This window comes from Nothoprocta perdicaria, unplaced genomic scaffold, assembly GCF_003342845.1.
Source record: "Nothoprocta perdicaria isolate Ctin4 unplaced genomic scaffold, notPer1 scaffold_118, whole genome shotgun sequence".
NCBI classification, from domain to species: Eukaryota; Metazoa; Chordata; class Aves; order Tinamiformes; family Tinamidae; genus Nothoprocta; species Nothoprocta perdicaria.
In genome coordinates this window covers 1,866,378-1,888,679 of record NW_020454294.1, presented here as the reverse complement: position 1 = coordinate 1,888,679, position 22,302 = coordinate 1,866,378, and the positions used below count along the sequence as shown (strand labels likewise).

At 41.6% G+C, this 22,302-nt stretch overlaps 1 protein-coding gene across 1 annotated transcript in view; it reads left to right on the top strand.

Moving 5' to 3' along the window:
- KCNH5 (potassium voltage-gated channel subfamily H member 5) overlaps positions 1 to 22,302 on the top strand; it is a 136,835-nt gene that overhangs the window by 107,127 nt on the left and 7,406 nt on the right. Inside the window, 1 exon segment of the mRNA XM_026053747.1 lies at positions 4,031 to 4,227. Coding sequence (XP_025909532.1) covers positions 4,031 to 4,227 — 197 coding nt within the window.

Sequence of the window (22,302 nt, the reverse complement as noted above, 5' to 3'; positions counted from 1 at the left end):
TATTTCTTCAGCCAGGATATAATATTATTTCTTTTTAAAATCAAAACACATTTCCAGTCTCCAGGAGCTGGAACTTCTAGGAAAATAGGACGTATTGGGAAAAGAAGAGTGAAAGTGTGAGAGATGAGGATGATAAATCTTTTACTAATAGAGGAATATCTATATGGACCTTTTGCTCTTCTTTGAGTCTTTTGGACCTGTTTGTTTAAAGGAAGGTGAATTAGTTTTGTTGTAATTTTTTTAGATCCTGGTGGGGAATGTTGCACTATATTAAATAAAGTGAAGTAGCTTTGCCAGCATGAACTAGGGGCTTTGACAGGTCTTATTATTGAGTTCTTTACCAGCCACTTGGAAAATCTTTCAGCTGCTAAATGCTGTTTTTTTCCCCATCATTCTTCACTCTCTTACAGTCTACTAGCCTGTCTACTAAGGCTCTCTGACAGTCTGCTAAGCTTCTCTTACAGTCTACTAGCCCTCTTTGTATGGGTTGCTTACCTCCAAATCCTGTCTTTGGACACAAACAGCTATAAAAGCGAGATCCACAAATCCAGCCAGCTCTGTTGCATGTCTTCAAAAATAGCCWATTATGTTTGCATAGGAGAAAGTAGAAAGATAAAGAAACCATGCAGTGCTAATTCCCAGATATATTCTCCTATTGTCTGTTAGACTCTATCTCAGGATCTTCCTCATGCAGAGGGAGAGTTTGTGTGTAGTAATGGCAGATGGATTTTCTTCCATGAGTTCATCCCATCATGTCYCACCTCTAGGCAAGAAGCTTACTTATCGCTCAACCATCACAAGGGCATGGGGAGGAAAGGAGGAGGTTCCTTCCTTGCTCATTGGGTTCCTGCCTTACTTTGGGATACCTCTTTCCTGCAGCTAGAGTTTTGACTGCATAGACACATGCAGCCCACAGTAGCAACGTGGTTACGGTTGCAGGGACTTGGCCATTTGATTGCTGACCTCCACATCTGTGCATGCTGCCATCACTTCATTGCTTTTGGTACCAGAGCTAATGCAATGAGTATTTTCCCTGTATGATATGGTTTTCAGATTCTACATTCACACACTTCACTGTAATCCAGTTTTACTCTTTACTTAGTCCTGCCTTGGCTCCTCCTCCTCCAGGTCCGGCTTTTCATGTTTGCAAGGGTAACTAACCACAGTATTTAGAAGATAATGAGTAGCATATGTTAATATGCTAATATTTGCTATTAGCATAATTAATATGCTCCTTATAATTCTTAATATCCAGTGCAAAATGTATGCAAAAAGGTCCCCATTCTAGTCTTTTGCATCGGGACTGCTGCTTTGAGTAGCCAGTATTTGAGATCTGGCAGTAAAATTGTCTGCTGAAATTCTATAAAAGATGTTTTTATTATTATTATTATTCAGTTAATTATGCTGTGTGAAATAAAACTTCAATGAATAATTACCAGTCTGTACACCATGAACTGCAGTTAATAGGGCCAAAGTACAGTACATTAATCTCTGGATTTATGAGAAAACACACATTGTTTTAGAGAATTTGCTCAGTTTTGTTTCCATTCAGTCCGTCTCTTGGTGCATTTGTAACAGATAAATGAGACTCACAAGTGTTTGTGTGTAGAGAAAACATTCAAAAAGCCTTAAATACCTCCAAGATTTTATATTTTCTGAAGATAAACCTTAATACTCTGGCACTAATGTCCCTCTTCTGTGAAATAGTGACCATTGACAGTGGACAGATATCTGCTTTATCTTTTAAATTTTCTCTTCAAATAGCCACTTTACCATTCAAATCAATGGCTGATGTCTTATGAGAAAACGGGTACATTTGGAGTTTGGCATATCTCAGCCCCTTTTTGGGGAACCTGGTATAATTTACTATCTCCCTGAACCAAAAACAAGAAGAAGATCTTCTCAATTTTGAAGTGTGATTTTATTTATTTTAATTTTGCTATCCTCTGCAACACAAGGAACAGGGCTTCCTGGCGAGCATCTTCTGTTTTCCACCATGGGATTAAATTAGCTATATGTAACCCTGAATTTGCCAAGGAAACAGATATTTTCCTCACATTTCRGTGGAAATTTGTAACAACCCCTATTACTGAATTCTGTCTTTTTAACTGCAGTCTGCAGCTGCTGAAAGCAGAACTCTGAGCTGTCCAGCATCCACCTCAGAGAGCAAATCTATTAAGCAATTTTGTGCATTTCAGAAATGGTCTATTTTCTGTAAATTATGTAACTGTGCGGAGCACATCTGTAACCCAGGTTCACAATTGTGGTTATAGGCAAGGACATTTAACTGTAAAGGGTAATTTCAAGCAGTGCATTAGATAAATGATATGTTACTAGGAAATGCTCTGTGATAAGGAGAGTATTTTAAGGCAACTTGCTTTGTAAATTATATCAGGTGTATTATATGTTTGCAGTTAATCTTAATTACTTCAAAAAATATAGCCTTGTTTAAAAGCAATTCAATGAGAATGCAGTTACAGCCTTTCCAAGGGATAATTCTACAGTATAGATTTTGTGTTATTTCTTGGAAAATTAAAAACAAGGGAATTTAAGTACTTGCAAATTTTCACTCTATGTGAGAAAAGCTAGTTGTGGTTTTACTGAATACAATCCTTTAAGCAGAAATAGAGTCTCTGACCACAAAGAGGGATAGGATTGGATAAATTATTGCTCTGGTTTATGTTCCGAAAATAGAGTTGAGAGAAATGCTGCCAGGTCTTAAAGAAGGAAGTGTTAAAACATGCTACCTTTTCTGTCCCAAGACTATGAAACCTCTAACCTTCACCAGAGGACTGTTTGAGGTACCAAGAATCAATAGAGATACCACCACTGACTGATTCATTTTAGTTTCCTTTTAGTAATTACCAAAATAAAGAGCTTGGATATTACTAGAATCTGGAAGAACCTCATTTTGTAAATTCCCTGTGTGCTGTGGCATCTGCTTCAGGATCGGAGGTGACAGCTTGTGGTGGTGGTAGCCCACAAGCAGCTTGGCAAGAAGGGGCAGGTTTTTTGGACCCTTAAATGAGCTCTCTGCATATTGTCAAACCTGAAAATGTATCTGCTATCTGCATCTACACTGGAGTTTTTATTGGGTCAGTTGAAGTTGATGTCCTTCGTCATCATCCTCATGAAACTGGAGGGCGCAGAGAAGCACCTAGTGCACTCCTGCTGCTTGGGCTGTCCTCTCCATGGGACCAGACCAGAGCGAGTCCTGAGTCCTCCACATGTGCAGAGTGAATGTCACATCCTCAGCATCCCGTTTCACTGCTCTGCCTACCAAGGTGGACATAACCTTGGTGTAGGGGCGAAGTATTTTTACATGTACAGTTGCTTAAGGGGTCAAACCCTTATTGAGCAAATATTTAAATATAGTGTTAAACACTACTTAAATTCATGAAATTGAATTTAGATCTAGACTTTTGTATTTCTATTGATTTAGAGGTTTAAAGGGCTGGAAAGATATGTGGTGAGTTTTCAGAAGAAAGTTGCTGCTGTCACCGAGATGTAAATATTTAAACATTTCAAATCTGGTCCTCAGGCCCTGGAAACCAGCTCTTACCCAGTCAATGCTGCAAAGCTGCAGTGATGCAGGAACCTAAATGCCATGGACTTCCAGTGAGATTGAGGCTCCGGAGTCAGTTAGGGACAGACTCATAGAAATATCCAGTCACCTGAACAGAAAATCCACATTAGTGCCTGTTATGTTCAGATGCTTTTGAAAAAAATCTGTTAAAAAAAAAATCTGTTAAAAAATCTGTTAAAAAAAATCTGCATCTTTGGCTACCATGAGACCTTTCAGTCTGGCTTTTATGGTCTGGGACACTTCACAGAGCAACCTATAAATATCTGAAATGCCTGGGGCTACTGCTAAGTCTACTCGGGTACCTCAGGTACTTCTAAAAATGTATCTGTATTAGTTTGAAGGTGTTAGAATAACTGGAAGCAGAAGACATTTGGGGAAGAACTGCTTGCTGAAGACCACTGTATAAGCAGAAAMCCTTCCCAAAGTTTTCCTCCTGTTTTTCAGGTAAAGGCGATGTGTTTGGTGATATCTTCTGGAAAGAAACTAGTCTAGCCCACGCATGTGCCAATGTTCGGGCTCTGACATACTGCGATTTACATATTATTAAACGAGAAGCCTTGCTGAAAGTGTTGGACTTTTACACTGCTTTYGCCAACTCCTTCTCGAGGAATCTCACGCTCACCTGCAATCTGAGGAAGCGGGTAAGGCAGCTGCTCTTGTTCTCATCTTTCTTAGGTAACAAAAATTGGAAATGTTTGCAGACTGTTGGCAGTGCTTAATGACACCCAGTTTACTCTTTATGTTTCATGTTTATGTTTATGTTTTCATGTTTTTAACTGGCCCTTCAATAAATGCTCTAGATGTTAATGATGGCTCCATAAAAGTTACCCACAGATTTGCAGCTCGGAGCAGCAGCTTGAGCAGGATGACATAGGAATTATGTCTTTCCTTTCATTTTACTTTACACTTCCTTTTCCTTTACACTTACTGTTTTTTTTTTCATTGCATAATGATAAAGTCAAATTTAGTTAATTTAGCTTATAAATTTAGTAAAGTTAGTTAAATATAGTCTGATAGAATCCAAATTTTGAATTCCTGTGAGGTAAGGTTTAATCTCTCATCTGCTAAAATATAAGTTGGCAGTTAATCTGGTGAATATGCCTGACATAGACCAGCTGAGAGAAATTTACTGATGTTAAAGAAATAAATGGCACTACGCAAAAGTATTGTTTTAATACTTGCTCCTCTTACTTGCATAGCTTAGAATTTTAATATGGCAAAGTTGATAAAGCTTGGTGGTGATTTTTACATTCACAGCTCGCTTTTTAAGCCCTACTACCCATTTTATAATCAATCAGCAATGCTCACTCACCATTAGTCCTTTCAAAGAACACTTCATCTGAAAATTAATTAGCTATAAAGACATATCTTGAAAACAGGTTAAGGGATTCTTTAATGCGCATTGCGGCTGCAAATTTTAATCTTTATAATTTTTTTAAGATTGATGAGAGTTATATAAATCTCATTTGCATAGAGAAATCTCAGAACAATGATTTATAGATTATTGAGCATTAACTGAGATCCTTTAGCTTAGAAACCTTTTTTTTCTCCTCTTTCTGTAGCTAAGGAATCTCACTTGATAATGTACTGAAGCTCCTTCAATATTCTACAAGACAGTTTCAGGCTCTGTGGAGACAGGAGTTTAACACAACTGAGAATTTTATTTCTGTGAGCCTAGATTCCCAYGACTTCTTTCAAAGGAGATTTAACTTTTAGTTTTTTCCTTGTGCTCATTAATACACCAAACGTGGCACGAAGCACCCTGGACCAAAAGCAGCTTCCATAGGATTGAAGCCTGAAAGAGCTGAGCTATAAYCGGGTTCAGTTCCAGCTTGTCAGCTTACCTGTGACTTGCAGCTTGTTAGCTCTGCTTCAGACCTTAGGAAAGGCTTGGAGGATGGCTTGGCGTTTCCAGCTTTTCCCGTTGTTGTTGCTACGATGTCCTGCAAGCCTTGGAGGCTTCAGCATCGCCTGCCGTTCTTGCCTACCTGCAGTTGTGCCACGAGCTGCAGGTCCCTGCTTGGGACCTCCCGGGGCTTCTTGAGGGTATTTTCAGGGGACAACATCAAACAATGTGCACTGTGTCGCAATATATTCTTTGCTTCTTGAGACAGTGGCTTCCTGGGACTCCTTTWCCCAGTTAACCATGACAAGGTGATGTGCAGGGAAAGCACACATGGCTGTCTGCAGCAGGACAGTGTGTTGGCTTTCAGTTTAGCAGCTGTGGGGTGCGTTGGGGGAATAGCCTTCTGGCTGTTTTCCTTTGGTTCTCTTTTCTTCATTACACCTGGTTTCAGGCATGTTGCTTCCCCATGGGGCTGCGGCGCAGGGCGGTTTGGTGGAGATGCTCGAGGAGCTCAAGACACCCCGTGCTCTGTTAGATCCTTCTGTTTTCCTGCCATGGCTACAATATGACCTTAACAGCACATCTAAAGAGAGGCTGGATTTTGCAGAAGGCTGACAGAGCTGTTGGGTGCATGTGCTAGCATTGCATGGGAGCATGAGAGCAGGTAGACTGTCAGAGAAAGGTTTATTTCCCCTCAGATTTGAGTGATCATGTCCAAGTTAACCACCAGTCACCTTGATAGTCCCTGAAAAATGGTACTTCCAAAGGGCAAACATCTGCCCACTCTTCTGTGCCCAGTGTAGGAAGGAAAAATTGTCCTCTTTCTGTTGACTTTTGAGTGAGTCCTTGATCACTAGTTTTTAAATACAGATACAGCAGTTGATCTGCACCTGTGATATCTCCTGGGGTCTACTCTGGGGTCATTTTGGGAAAAGAAGGCTTATTCCTAGTATTTCAGTAACTTGTACTCTACCAGAGCCTGCTTGGCAAAAATTTTATGTGTTGTTTCTAGACACAAAATAGATAACCTTGCCTCCAACACCAGAACCACAACCCAAGTGCCATTGCAGAAGAGTATCCAGAGCTTTGGACCAAACCTCGTATCTGCCAAAAATATATGTGCCAAAAACATGCCCTGTTGGACATGGAAGTGTTCATCTCTTAGGAAATACAGTGTTAGGAACCCAGCACACAGAGCTTGGTAGGTGAACAGAGGGCAGCTGTTCAGATAACAAGAGCTGGGCTGATGCTGCAGAGCAGCACTGTGCGGCAGCAGCTTGTGCTAGAGCCATGTAACCTAAATTGAGAGAAAATCRTTGTCTCCTTTAATTGATTTCAATGGAAATATACTTAGCACTTTTTTTTTTCTATTTAGTCATCTTTTGCAAGGTTTGACATTTAATTATAGCAACAATACACTCCTTGGAGGTCTGCGCTCAGGAAAACGCCTGCTTGTTCTCACTCCCAGAAATATATAGATAGAATTGTGTTTTTCCCATCAGGTCTGCTGCTTGTGTGTGGGTATATGCACTCACACAAATATTTGTACTGCCAAAGCTTTCTCCCTCAGCAAGCACTAAGCTGCAGAGCGTGGACTGTGTAACAATTTAGATGTTCAAAAAGCTAATAAATTAATAATAGTGCTAAGCTCAAAAGGTTAGTTCCACATGACAGGAAAGAGGCAGGCAGACCAAAGTGGGAAAATAGTGTTTTCTGACTCCCAGACAACATTTAGGAGGCCTGGCATGTCGAATGACCTAGTTAAGGTGTCTGCTCAGCATACTATTAGCAGCTCTGGATTTTGGGTTTCTTTTCCTGTGTGCTAGGCTGTTTAGGCATCGCACTGCATTTATGAGCCCATAAGAGGACAGTGCCCACTCGCTTTTCACCTGCGGTCATCTCTCCTTCTCAGGGTGGCAAAGTGACTTTTAATCTGTAATTGCAAAGCATTGCAACATATCTTGCTTTGTGCATGACAATCTTTGTGGCACATCGAACATCGCTAATGCACACTCCAAGGCAGAAGCAGGACTTTGAACTTCTTTTTTCCCCCAAATAGGGAAAATAATTAATCTGGAAAGATATTCATTGAAATCACAATGAGATTACATAGCTGCTTCTGAGGGCGGGAAGTTATAAAGCGGTGCTTAGGATGAGTCTTCAAAGAGTTAATTACTGATTTCTGATGTTGGAAGGGAATATTAATAATGTCTAATTCATTAAGTGCCTTTCAGGATTTTGCACAGCTAGTGTGGAGGCCTCTCCCTGCAAGCCTGAGCCATGGAGCTTGGCTCAAAGAAGGGAGCTGAGACAGATTTCTAGGAGACTCAGATATATATATGAGTGAATGTATCTTTTATTGATGATAAAAATTCATAAATGAAGGCCTGCACTGAGTTATTTTACAGAGAACAAGTGATCAGCTGAAATATTTGTAACGCTTTTTTCCCCTGTTCTTGTGGTTGCTTCCATTTACACCAGCTGTTACAACATCTCTGTATAGCTGCTATAATGTCAGAGTGGGTGCCTGTGCCAGAAAAGTAAAGGTAAAATTCTGACCTRTGTGAAATCAATGCTAAAATTACCTATATCTCAGTAAAACAAAGATTTCTCCTATAGATTTTAAGGTGTGTGGTGAGCTACTACTATTTTCTATCATGCTTGGAAGGAGCGATGTTAAAGAAATGCATCAGGAGCATCTGGTGAAGAGGACAATTGTCCATATAGGATCTCTGGGACATTTACCCCTGGAAAGTGTGATAGAGAATAAGTCGAGGATGCGTAAAGGGAAGCATGTACCTTTAAAACAGTGAAATGCCAAACAGAAAAGCTTGGTTCTGATCTGTGGGAAGCTCTGGAGCCCAAGGACAGCTCTCTGAGTGACTATAGTGACATAACTCCTCCAACATGGTGTGAAGCTCTGAGGCTTTTCAGCAGGCGAGGCCATCAGACTGTCTCAACAAAGAAGTCCTGTTTTCCTGTTTTCCTTCCTGTTTCAGATCAGAATAATTTCTTTTCAAACTGTTTTYCCCCCTTTTTTTTTAATGCATGAGATTTTGTGAATTATAAGGATGAAGGAATCACACATCATTAATATGTCATCGAATTGTTAGAAAATTATTTGAATTTGAATTTTGTGTTAGTGTCTGTTAAAGGTGAAGACTGTACCCATGTTTGTTTAGGATCCCCTCTCTTCTCATGTTTCAGACTCCAGTAAGCCGGCTACATTAGCAGCTACGTTAGCTAATTAGCATTATCTACATGGGGATATTAACGCTGGGCAGCAAGCACAGCTCTTTGCATTAGCTGTTACGCCTGATCACCCTTGGTTCCCCTCGTTGCTCGCATATGCTCAGGTGATCCTGCCGACGTCTGCAGGTTTTGAGCTCCGAAAGCCAAGCACTCTTATGGCATCTTAAGCCAGAGCTGTTTCCATTTTTGCAAGCTGTCACACTCTGTCCTGTTCAAATTTGGGGAGTGACTTGTCTCCATAGGACAGGATCAGAGCATGGTCCTTGGAGAGCTCTGCAAGGCATCACTGTGSAGCAGGACTTGTTGGGCATCTCCTCTTCCCCGTGGTTCATGTTCAGGGACCATTTTTCTCAGTGGTGACTCTCACTGGGAGCCTCCTCCATCTGGGACAGTGATGAGAGCAAAGTGTATGTGGGCAGAAGGGATATTAATGACAAGAAATCAGGGAGATCCAGGCTGGTACTCCCTTCTCATCTATCTCGCTCTCCATACTTCTTCTCCGCATGTGTAACTTCTTCATCTGCTGCTTAAAGGCAGTGGCCCAGGTGCCTGTGAGAGGATCAAACCCCTATGGAAGGGCAGATCTAGCAGATCACTTTCTATTATGGCTCATATATATATATATATATATATTTATATATATATATAAAAATATATATATATATATTTTTTTCCTATAAGGTCAGAGCACTTCAGGCATAAAGGTGGAATTTACCTCCTCTTTCTCCCTGTCCTGGTGACATAGAAGACCTCACAGACTCACCTTGCCTTGAATTTCATCAAATTCGTTTTGTCATCATCTCCGTGTGAGCAAGGGAAGATAGTTTTACTTCATCTCAGGATGCTGCTGCCCTTTTCTCTCTCCTTTCTCTGATATTTAGTTATGTGGGATTTTTTTCCTTTTTTTCCTTCTTCCTTTCATGTGATCATGTTGTCCCAGAAAATGAAGTCCTGTAGCTGCAGTTCAGCTGTAGCTATGGTTTAGTGAATTTAGAGAGCAGATACCCTCAAAAATTGATGAGTTATACCCTCAAAAAATGATATAGTTTCATTTTGTTGACATCTTAACAGATGTGAACAAAATAGCAGTTTCCATTCTTATCTAGGACCCTTTCACTTAAGACAAAATGTTTTTTATTGTCTAGCCTCGTTATATTCCCACCTAGCTTCATATTCCTGCTCTGGGGTCCTCTGTGCCATGTTGCTCTTGACTTGAAGGAGCAGTCTTGAAAGAGCAGTCTTTGATAGGCAAGATCATCAAGTGTAACCCCAGGGATCTAAATGGCAGTAAAATCTCTTAATATTCTATTGTGCTGTTTTCCTTAAGGGCCATTTCATTAATGGTCACCTTTTCACTTGTATCTGGCAATATCTATGGTGATACCTCGTCTTGTATATTAAATRTGCATGAGACAGGGGAGCCTACTTCCATACTATTTAACTTAATACTTGACACAAAGTGGCCTAACCCAAAGTGCCTAAGATGTGCCCAGCAATCTGTGGAGAAAATGCTAACAGGTCTGAGCCAAAATCATGTGAGGAAATTACCAGTATGGAGACCGGAGTAATTCCTAGTGTATTCATAGCTTCGTGACTCTGGAGAGTCCAGCATCATCCATCCGCTGAGGTCCATGTGAGGCCCAAGAATTACAGCTCTGAGGGCAGAGTTTTTCTGCTGCTCTTTCCTCTAGTCTCCTGCTCCCTCGAGCAGCTCTCTGTGTCTTTGCTCCTCTTCTGGGCCACAGGGATTTGAGCGGGAGGCAGCCAGAGTGAGGGAGAAGTCCTTGGAGGATGCTGCATGACTTTGCCAGGTGCAAGAGCGGCATAAAAACTCCAAGGGGAAGCTATGGCAGGGTTGTCGTCAGCGCTCTGTGACAACTTGGGACATCTGGCTCTGAGCAGAGGCTGTAGGTTTTCGTCCTCACGTTCCTTGGTAGCTGTGAACCTCCCTCTTTTCTGTTGCAACTCCCTCCCCCCCCCTCTCATCCTCCACATTTTTACAGCTCCCCGTTGTCAGCTCTTTCCAGTGGTCTCTTCTGTGCTACATTTGGGTCCTCAGGGGATCGGCCGGGTGGGAGCTGCTGTTCCTATGGATCTCTTCCCAGAGGCACAGCAGGAGCACAGGGGCTTCTATCTACACCCAGGAGCACAGGATATTCCCTTGGCTCTGACCATGTTCGTGGGCTGCTGGAGCAATGGTGATGAAGCTCCCTTCTCCTCACCACCTCAAGCACCTCACTGAAGGTATAAGTGATATAAATATATAAGATATAAATAAATATTTCAGGTATAATTAAATATGTGAAAAACAGGGCACTGTGCAGTCTCTGTGGTCTTGGCAAGGCCTCACGTAGTGCAGTCACAGTCTGGATCTGTATTTTGCCTTTAGGTTGCAAAAAGATGCAGAGATGAAGCAATGCACTGTTATCTTTAATAGTTTCAGAGCCACATTAATCCTGCAGGGCACCAGCAGACTCCCCTTCCATTTTGAATATAGTCCCACAGTTAAATGCCTTCCCATGGGGTCCTGATCTTGCTTTTTTAGGAGTGAGAGGCAGAACACCAGCTCTGTTAAGAGTAGCACTGAGCCCCATCCTTGTAGTCCTTTGGCATTACAATAATAGATCATGGACACAAAACTGCTGTCTAAATCTAAACCTAAAAGAGCATTTGATTGCATTTGTCAGGCTGTTATTTTACTTTTGTTTTTTGCTGAGAAATGTGCGGCAGTTTAGAGTGTTTGTCATTCAGGGATCTTTGAACAGGATGATATGGCTACAATAAAAATGTGCATGCAGAAAAAAAAATGAGGTAAGCGGCTGGCTGCATGCAGAGACTCCAGTTAGCAACTGTAAAGGTACAGATACATGTGGACAAGGCATTTATCAAGAAATGTCAAAGATTGGCAGCATTTGCAGAAAAACAAAACAAAACCAAAAGCTGCATTAGAGAGGAAATCCACACTTAGGGTGATTTGCTGATATGCTCTTTGTGGATTAATGCTTTTTGTTAATATTATTTTCACATTTTTTTAATATTATTTTTGTCATAATTACTACAGACTGTTAGTGTTGAATCAGGGCAGTGTTTCTTGCATATGACTTGAATTTTACCTAAAAAAAAAAAAAGTTTGGTCTGTGAAAATAGTACTCCCTAAAGCTCCTTCCTGCCATGTCCATAGTGTCAAGAGGATGCTGAGAATATTAAAAGTATTAGTATCAGAGCAATAGTTTTTGTTTTTCTTGGATGGACTGCTGAGCCCAATTACCAGGTAGATCTGCAACTTTTCCAACACAGCAAACACACAAAAAGAGGGGAATGTTGCAAAGCTGAGGTGATCGATTCCAAGTTGTGTGGTAGCTGTTTGTCATTGATTCTTGGAGCCAAACTCCAGGCAGTTTAGCAACTCAGCATGACTTTCAGGTGTGAAAATGAGCAGCCCTCTCATTGCTCCAAGCTGGCTTCTGCAAGACTGGGAATGCCAGGGAATCCAGGGAATGCACCCTGGATCCTGACTGGGCAAAGGGAGCCCTTGCCACTTCACTGGGATCATCTAATTGAACTGTAATGGGCTTGAYGAGGAGCAATCAGGGCTTTAGCATTCCCCATAGCTTTATGGTTGTGTCCAAAATGGGATCAGTTTTGTGCAATCAGTAGTAGTTTCATAGCTGTTTTAATATGGACCTGATGTTGTTTTACTTTCCAAACAATTCTTTGCATGGAAAAGTTCCTCAGCAGCTGCATACTATAAACCTAYACAATGTTAAATAAAACTACCTGCATAATGTCTTCTTATGCAAGTATAAATCCATCTATCTGCTGTTTTGCAGCACACGCTTCACAGATGCAGTAATAACGCAACCTTGCTGGATCAGCATGGGATAATTGTTGCAGTAGTACAAATCCTACAAGAATTCCCTTCAATGGAAAGCTATTTTTAGACTGCATTCTGCAGCAAAGAAACCTTGCATGTAGGAAAGCGTTAAATTGTACATAAAGGGCAAAAGGAACTTTGTGGAGAAGTTAGTGCGAATCCCACGAGTTTTAGTTAAAAATAAAACCCAGCCTGTCACTTCCAACTTAATAGCTGACTGACTGTGCCTTTTTTAATTGTCAGACTGTTGCTGTGATTAGCAAGCTGCCTCAGTTTAGGGCCCATCAAATAAAAGTCTGAAAGAGCAATTTTTTGAGTAGCTGATTTACATATATGCCAGAGGTGGGAATAGCTGTCAGGAGAAACAGGGGGATTCTGGGAAGCACCCAAAATAATCTTAGGCCCCTTTTATTGCCTTTCTGAGCAACACGCTGAGAGGCAAAAATCTTTAGTGCTTTTAGGGAAGAATAGTTGTTATTAAGTCATGTCTTTTCCTCACCTTTTTACTTAGTCTTCACAGCCTTTAGTCTTAAGCCTTTTACTTCGCATATTAAAGGTAACAAAACCAAAATGTTTTTCAGATGTAAATTACCTTTTTTAAAAAAAGAGCATAGTGTAAGCACTAAAAGAGTCTCTGATTCTCTTCATKAATTAAACTGTCAGTGACCATTTGAACCTTGGAGCCTCCCCTTGGATTTTTAGCTGAAAGTTGGATTATTTTATTGGTACTTCATAGATGACGTCTTAGCTGCCAGAAAGATTTTGTTTAATGCTTCTTATCTAAATATTTCCATTAGTGACTATATATCTGGGACTAGGAGGAGCTTTATCTCTGAACTTTCTTTTAGAGCATACCCTCATGCAATATGGTCTCTTCTTTTTTTTATTATTACTCCACCTTTTTTTTAACTAATTATTATTATGGAGAGCACTTCCAGAGACCACCTGGAGACCATCAGAGCAGACTTTGAGTTTTTTTGAGAGTCCAGAAGCCATTGCTGTCCTTTACAAATCCTGGAGATGTGGAGCTCAAAAGCCAGCAGAACTTCTGATGATGGCAGAAAACAGCCATTTCTAACCTAGTTATTTCTCCAGGTCAGCTGAAATGAAGTATTCTCCCTGAGATTAGCTTTGCTTTTCATCACTTGCCCCTCAGGGCACACATGTCCAGGTTTCTTTCTCCCTATCCCAAACCTGGGCAGCAGAGCTCCTATAAGAGCATCCTGAAACCTCAGCACTTTGTTTCTAGAGCTAGCTCCCTGTTTCCACCTATTTTGCCTTTCTTGGCTTTCTGCCATTATAATGAATGTCCATCTCCATTATGTGTCTAACGCAAGTCCATTTCTCAGTAGTCAGTTCATGGTGGTTAAAAGCAGCTCAATTATGAATGACCACCATGCTTCTCCTGGCCTTCTGCTTCTCAAACTGTATTAGCCCTCCTGCCACAGAAGGCTACAATGGAAAAGTAAATGGATGGACTAAAAAATGCATGTTTTTCATGTGTTATTAATTGTCCCCTTTTATGAAAAGACTTATGCCAATAACCTCAAGATGTTCAGCAGAAGTATATAAATAATAATTTACAAGCACAATCCAGCCATACATGAATATTTCAGATGGACAACATGCCTAATTTAAAGCATTTGCCAAAAGTTTGAGTAAATGCACTTTTTGCCTTTTGATCCGTGAAAAATGTGTCTCATAAAAAAGAACTTCCTCACAGTCCAACTGTATCCAAATTAAGATAGAGTAGCAGATAGAGAGTCTGCTGGGACAGAGATTGACCTTGAACATCCTTAGCAGCCTTCTTTAACCTTGTCCTATGGATCCTTCTGAATCCTGTTCCATGGATGGAGCATCTGGCGCAGCTGCACATCCGTGAGCTCCTCTAGCACCTAAAGCTACCTCCGCACTGGGTAAAGTCATCTTGTCTTGGGACATTTCTGACATTCCTGGGAGGAGGTGGCTGGAAAACTGCCTGCTTACTGTGGGAGAGGCAGTGCCTGTCGTTTGATTCTTTTGGACATCAGATAACTTCTGCTGCCCTTTGAGGTATAGTGACAATCAAGCCAGGAAAAATACAGAGAGGATATTCTAGCCAAGCTCCTAGAGGTTGGAAGGAGCTGTTGGAAGCTAATGGGGTGTCTGAGATAAGAAGGTAACGGAGCCAGAGGTAGAGATCTATGCTCACTCCATCTGGAGCCACCAGCATCATCGCAGCAGCGTTTATCCTGCACCAGCTGGCGTTTTGTTAATTGTGCTTGCTAAGAGAATGGTAGAAAGGATGCTAATATTGTCTAAACAGGGTGCAGCATTGTCACAAACAGGGAAGTACCAAATCATCAATTTTATAGATTGCAAAGACCTGTTATGTTTGCAAGTACAGTGTTTTCTTATTAATTCCAGACRAAGAGAGGGGACAAATCAGCTGGACTGGCTCCAATTTTAGATCAGGAGGTCAGTTCTGATCACTTTTAAAGGCAGATTTGCCAAAGTATACAATACTGAGGATTACAAACTAATTTGTTGGRGTCTGGAGCAAAGAGATAAGGTAAGGCTGCAAAAAGAGCAGGCTTAGCCCCTGATGAGCATCCTGTGATACGGCCTAAATGCATGGATAGGAAAATAAAACAAGGCTGATGAGCTTTACAGAGATCCACATCTACAGAAAAGGCAGCCACTGCAATATAAGTATCAGGGAAGATCTCCAAGAATAATGTAGAGAAATACGAAGGCTCAATTTCTCTGGGAATAGGCAAGATGCCAGCACACAACAGAACGATACCCGCAGCTAGGGTAGAGCCAGATCACTAAATTCCTCCCCAGCAGAGCCTTAGTGCATTGGAATGGAAGCCCAGGGATAGATTTAATGCAGGCAGCATGTAAATGGGAAGGAAATGGCTCTTCACCACACCATCTGTTTATCCCATTCCCATATCCCCACCAGTTAACCCTTTTGTGCTCTCTCTTTCCCTTGCTGATACCCTTCATAAATGAATACACAGGTCTGTGGATTTGTCCAGTTGTGGAGTTCTTCAGTCACATCTTCAGAAATTAAGCTTCAGGTGGCAGTGGACTTCTGTGTTTAATTTTTTTAGGACTGCTGTGATATTTTCATGCTTTCTCTTTCTGGTTGGTGGATAAATCTTCTTCACCCTATTCTGAATATGAGCAATTTGGGTCAAAGAATAGTGGTATGAGCAGAGTATTTGGGTCCTTTCCCTTCTATTTTCCACCCAAGAAAGGACAAACTGTTCAGTGGTGCTGATTCAGGCATAAGGAGACATTACCAAAAGCACTGAAAAGGACTCTTTGCTCTCTAAAAAGTTTTCATATGTCATAAATTGAAGGTCCCCATTAGCCAACAATTATTAGTTCCTCTGAAAAACTTCATTTCTTCCAGTCTCTGAGCTGCAATACCTGGTGGCCACTCTTCTCCAACCACTTCTGGTTGAACAGGGGCTTTAGTTGAACGTTTAGTTCAACAATGCTTAGTTGGAGATTGCATGTCCTTTTTTATAGAATATGTTTTCCAGGCTGGACACTCCTCAATCTTTGCATGCTTATGTCTTGGACCTTTTTCTCTTCCCTCCTACGCTAGTGGCTGTAATTATGTTAAAGGCAATTACAGTGTGTTTCAACAACCAGTGTGCCTTAGTCTCAAGCTGCCAACTGAGAGCTCTCAGTGGGGAAAAACTTTGCCCAATGGGCAAAGTTGCCCATTCCCCTATGGGCAAAATGTTTCCCTTGAAGAATCTCAAGGATCCTTGTTAAGGTTATTTCACAGAGCTTTTTATATCTAAATGAGGTAGTTATTAAAAGTTTAAATAACCTTTCAGTCTTTTTTTTTTTTCCTATTAAACAGAGATTTGCTAATGCTGTAGGTTATTTGGTGTCTATTATGCAGTGGGCTGACTCTGTTTTTCATTTAATTATTCATCTGCTAGAGGTTTTCATCTTTGCTGGGTTAAAAGAAGTGTAAAGTCACACTGCTAGTGGATTTTTTTCTTATATCTCTGAATTGAGAGGTGAATTCCTGAATTACCCCAACTCATTCTCCCTTGTGGAGCTCCTTTGGCTTTGCTTGCAGGATGTCTCATGGGAAAGATAGGCACGATGATGTGCCCAATGCTTTAAACTTGGGCTTAGTCCAAAAGATCTGTAAAAAGGGAGGGAGCACCAGCTGCACGGGCCGCAAATTCACCCCAAAGCTGCATTTGGTCTAGAAAAGTTCTGTCTTCTATATACATAGGTTGTACTTATGGATGAAGAAGGAAGAAAAATAACTCTGAAGAACCTCAGGCTCATCTACTGAAARCAGAACTGCTCAGCCAGATGAGCGTAGGGCTTGAAAAGTGTCACAGTTTAATCAGTGCAGATCTGTACCAAAGCTAATTAGTTCAGYCATCCTTCAGAGCACACCATTGTGCTACAGCAGAGATCTTTGTGCTCTCACTTCCAAACCATAAGCCAAGATTAGGTCCTGGACCTGGACCCCTAAATTTGTTCTGYTCAAGAATACTCCATCTGTAACATCTGGGGTGCTTCACCCACCAGACTAGTGGCTGTTATTGYGCCTAGTTTAGGTCAGAATATATGATGGTTAAAGCAGCACAAATTCAACTGCTCTGTTTCATAATGTGGAAAGAAAGAACAAGTTATGGTGCCTTGGATCACAGCAGAGATAGAATCAATGTGTCCCTTTCATTTGGGTCTATTGTTCGTATTTACCACCCTTTAAAGTAATTTCTTCGTTTTTGACTCATCATTTCCAGACAAAGCTGATTATGTTCTTTATCGCAGGACGCTTGAAAGGCATTGTTTTAATTCAAGCTCTGAGTGTAAAAACTTTTCAATAAATTAATGCAGTCTTGAAAATGACTAAGTGAACAACCAAAGTAATTCATAGTACACTACGTGTAAAGCTGCAGTTTCCTAAAGCAAATTAGAATGTCTTCAACATCAGAAGCAAGAGGTACAAAGAGGTAGTATCTTTTGTCAGACCATTGAGAGAGCTGGAAAAAAATCAGCAAATTTTCACTTGGAAAGCTTTTCTTTTATTTTTTTATTAATTTATTTTTTTTTAGAACTGAAGATTTCAGATTAAATTTCAGGTGCTTTATAGTCTGGTACAGTAATTTTAAACGAAAAAAGTCATAATGACTCCAATTAATTTAAATTAATTACAGTCGAACCCTTGCAGCTTTGAGCTGTTTGAAATCTCTCTACACTTCAAATCCCAGTATCCATCGTAGACTAAGCACCAGTGAAAAAAAGCCTATCATTATATTAATACAATTTTTTATTTCTCATATACCTTTATATTAGTGTATTTAATATTTTTACAGTATGGCTTTTGCTGCTGTGGGGGCTCTGGGCTGGGAGGCTGGAAAGCTTAGCTCTATCTCTAGCTTTTCCACCAAGCATCTTGTAGACCCTGGCCAAATAATATGACCTCTCTACGCCCTGCTGTTGACATCTGGCAAAAGAGGCAGCAATGTGAAGCTGACTTTCTCCAAGCCATTGCAGTATGGGGAAAGAAGCATGCTAGGTTAGTGCTGCATATTGCTATTGAAGATTGATTTACTGTTCTAAGTTAAATCAGGCTGAAGAGCAGCTTGGAAAGTCTCTTGGCACTTCTCCCTGTCACAGAGAGCACCATTTCTGCAGCCCGCCCCATGCTCCAGACAGTCCACGGTCATCTGGAGACTTTGAACCATCCTTCCCTGTCCATGCTTAGAAGTTGATCACTCTGAAAGATGCAACACTGGGCAAAACAAGGGCTGCTGTCTTTGAAGAGTTTCTTTTTTTTTTTTTAATTTTTAAATCATCTGTTTCTAAATGCATAGGCCACAGCACATCTGCACCGCAGCAGTACCCCAATTGATTGACCGGGCTCCACACTGCCCTTGCCAATGACATGTCATGAGGCCAGTGCCAAGAGCAGGGATTGATCCAGTGACCAGCATAAGTTTGCCATTCCCAGGCCTGCCTGATCTGGCTTGACACTGTCCTCATGAGTGGGCACATCACCCTGCTGTCCGTCTAGGAGCGATTGGGACATTCCCATTAGTTATGGAGCCCTGGATGAGATGCCTGCAGGGCTGTTGGCTGCAGCATGGGCTGAACATACACCTTGGTGAGCTGGGGCATCAGTTTAAGTAGGTCCAAGTGGCTTCTAGAGAGTTGTCCCCTGTCCTGTGCTCCCTCTCCTTCTTCCTTCAGTGAAGAAYAGAAGGGGAAAAGGAGAAGAATAAAGAATAATCTGATGTTCTCAGAACAAGAAGAAAAGATCTGGAGAAAGGGGAAGAGAGTAGAAGGAACCTTTTTATTTGCTTGCCAACTGCCTGACTGCCTGAGCATGGATTTGTTTCTCTGGAGCAAACCCGGACTTGTATTTGGAGCAAAGACAGGTAGAGGGGATGGGCCTAGGCAGGAAAAGGGAGCAAGAGTCTCCATTGGGCATTTTTTCAGTAATATTTTCAGTTTGGAGAGTAGATACTGTAGAAGAGCTGCTGTACTCAATTTCCCCATTTTTCACCATGTTATACAAAGAAAACGAAATAGGGGTCGATTCAACACGGTGTTTCAGTTCCCCCCACTCCAAATTAGTCTTCTTGTCAGGTTCAGCGTTATGACTTAGGGTCCTAGGTGGGAATTGGGAGGCTAAAGCTGAGTTTCCTTGCACCCCCGCGGGAATAACAGAAGGGACTGTGCGCTGGCCGCGGTGTCTCAGCACAGCAGACTTGAGCACTTGATCTTGAACTGAATTTATAGAAAATTCACGTGTGTTTTGTTTTTTTAATGAATTGTCTCAGTTTTGTAAAAAGGTTCAATATTAACCTCTCTCTGCTATCCTGTTATCTGCCATCCTGCTATGGATCCTAGTCTCCCAGTTGTAAATACTTAGCTAAGACATAGGGATTTCCAGTTAATTGCGGAAAGCAGAGCAGTTTTATTATCTTGTCTTATACGAGGAGAGATGGAGGCATGAAGAGACCTTGCAGTGTGGCCAAAGAGAGGACCAGCAGTATAATCCACTCACCCGAATCCCATTCTAGTGCTATTATATGTACATGTTGGGCCACGATGCCTTCAGCACGTGACAAATGTGACTTGGATCTCTGCCTGCTTCTCCTCATCTCTCTCTTGCTCAATCTAGACATGTTTTAAGGGAATGCCGAATAACTTCAGATCCGTATCAGGTATAAAATAGATGAGGCGAATCCACCAGCAGGCTTTTTTTGTTAATAGGCGTGCTTGTTCGCAAATGCAGAGCGGCCTAATTGACTGTCGGGATGCACAGATGTCTCTCTGCAAGAGTGGCTGGGCGCCGTGCAAATTGATTGCTAACACAAAGCGGAACCAGATTAAAATTTGACCTACAGTGTCCAATTTCTGAAACACAGCACAAGCAGTAACGAGGCGATGGAAGGTCTGGGCGCTGCTTATAGGCTGTGGTGGAGATCTGAGCTGCCTTTCTTTCCCCACATGCCCAGGTTTTTGTCTTTAGATGAGCAACACAGGGATGCAGATCAGTAGTAAGTGATGATGAAGGGATTAACCCCTTCCTTGCCCATAAAAATGTGATTAAATTTCCCTTAAAATGACATTTTTCAGCCTCACAGAGATAATTCTCCTTGCCCTGAAATGACATCGTTTTGTCATTTCTATTGGAAGTCTCTGCATCTCTTACAAATCAATTCTGTAATCGCTTAGGAGGAAACTACATAAATGCAGTTTCTCCATAGCAGAAATAAAATGTGCCTGGTAGGAAGCGCTTGCCTTTGCGTGCTGCAGTTATCTGTGAAGTCCAGATCAATGAAAATCTGCAGAAAGGCTATTATTTACTGTTTCTTTCAAGCAGCCAGCAGACTAACCTACAGAAATCTGCTTTTCCTCCAAAATCCAGTGTGAAAGGCTGTTTAGTGAGACATCCCTATCCCAGAGATTAACTAATTACTCAGCAGTCAGTCATTTTCAATGCACAGCCAAGGACAGCGGTTCMTTTCCCACATGCAGCTGGAGCAATGGTTTAACCCAAAACAGTTCTTGGGACAGAAGGATTAAGCAGAATTTACTGGAGAGCAATTAAAACAGTTGTTAGAGCAATTTGGTTTTGAATATAAAATTTCACTTCAAAGAGAAGATATCARAAGCGAGCGTAGAGCAGGAGAGCTGTGATGCCATCACCCCAGGCTCTCTCTCCTGCATCCTCCATGTGCAGGTTAATGAAGGCACCAAGGAAGATGTGGAGATTTGCAGGGGTAAGTTAGGTTAAGCAGCCTAAATGCAGTTTGCATGTGGAAAGAGGTGCCCRGGCTTCTCCAAGGTGGACTTGCAGGTGAAGGACAACCAGAGAAAGCTCGTGGCTCTTATATGAGACTGCATGGTGTTTCACATCTCTGCAAGCCCATGCCCCAGCACTCCAGTTGCTGTCTGATTGCAAAAACTAGTGTTACATAAATGCAATTTCCTATTCATCCATTTCCAGCCATTTTTTTCCCCAATGGTTTAACGTGTTAAATTTAAGTATATTTGAATTCATGTATTTTAAAATGGAAATCTTTTCTTAGCATGTTAAAAATTAAGATGCTTGGTAATTATTTAACATCTGAAAAGGATAGGACTTGCAACCATTTTAACAACCGAGTACCAACAATGAATCATGTTTTGAGTGACCTGCCTACATTTAAAAAACATTTTGGTTTTGGAGCAAGCCTGTCTCCTACAAGTCACATGGGAGGTACTGGGCTTGATYTGGTCTCATTCTAAGAATGTCAAATAAGAGTCCATAAATACGTCCTGTTTTGCTGGCAATTTCCCAGGAACTGCTGGGTGCCCAGCTGAGTTCCCCATTGATCTGYTGCATGTTTGGGGGCTCAGCATCCGCAGGAAAGGTTTTCCAGGGAAAGAAGGTGAGAGGAGGGAATCTTTRGCCACTAGAGAGTCATCTGATTTTTCATATGTTTTTTCATAAAGCTTTTCTGACCTGATCACCTGTGCAGCCGTCACTTGTTCTTCCTCTGCAGCTTTTAAGAAAATGGTGTTTCTCTGGAAGGACTGGCTRGGTAGGGAATACATCCCAGCAGGGCCTGGCAACAGCGCAGCGTGACAGAGGGAATCAGAACAGCACGAGGTGAAGGCAATGATGCCCCCAGACACGCAAATACAAAAGCTTTAAGGGAAGGCTTTTTGCATCATCTGCTCCAAACCCTGACACTTGCCCCGTGAGAATGATTTTTGTTCTCCTTTTCAGGCACTGAGGATGTCTGCATGTGTAGGACTTGCACAAAGCTCCTTTTAGAGCCAGAGGAGACAACCGGGCGGCTCAGGGTACCGCTCTGCTGACTTGCTTTAGCATCTCACTGCAGGTGAAATGACTCAGAGCCTCCAGGGCCCTTTTTCTCTCCCATGACTGTACGTGGCTCCTAGAAGCTGAGTTCTGATGCAGGCATCTGCTTTGTAGGGGAGCCCTGGGCTGTGTGGCTGAGGTCTGGAAATGGGCTCTGTTTTGCACTTTGAATCAGGCAAAGAAGGCAGTAGTCGGAGTGCAGCGTGGATTTGGGTTTGGCTCTGACACAAATCCATCTCACTCATTAATGTAAGAAAAACGACGCTGTTCTGGACAGCACTCGGAGACGTGCAAATTAATTGTATTTTTACAAATATCTTTGTAAAAGTTTGATTTCTATCATTCTGCCTGGGTGTATGCTAAGCTTTTGTTCTTTTCAATTGCACCTT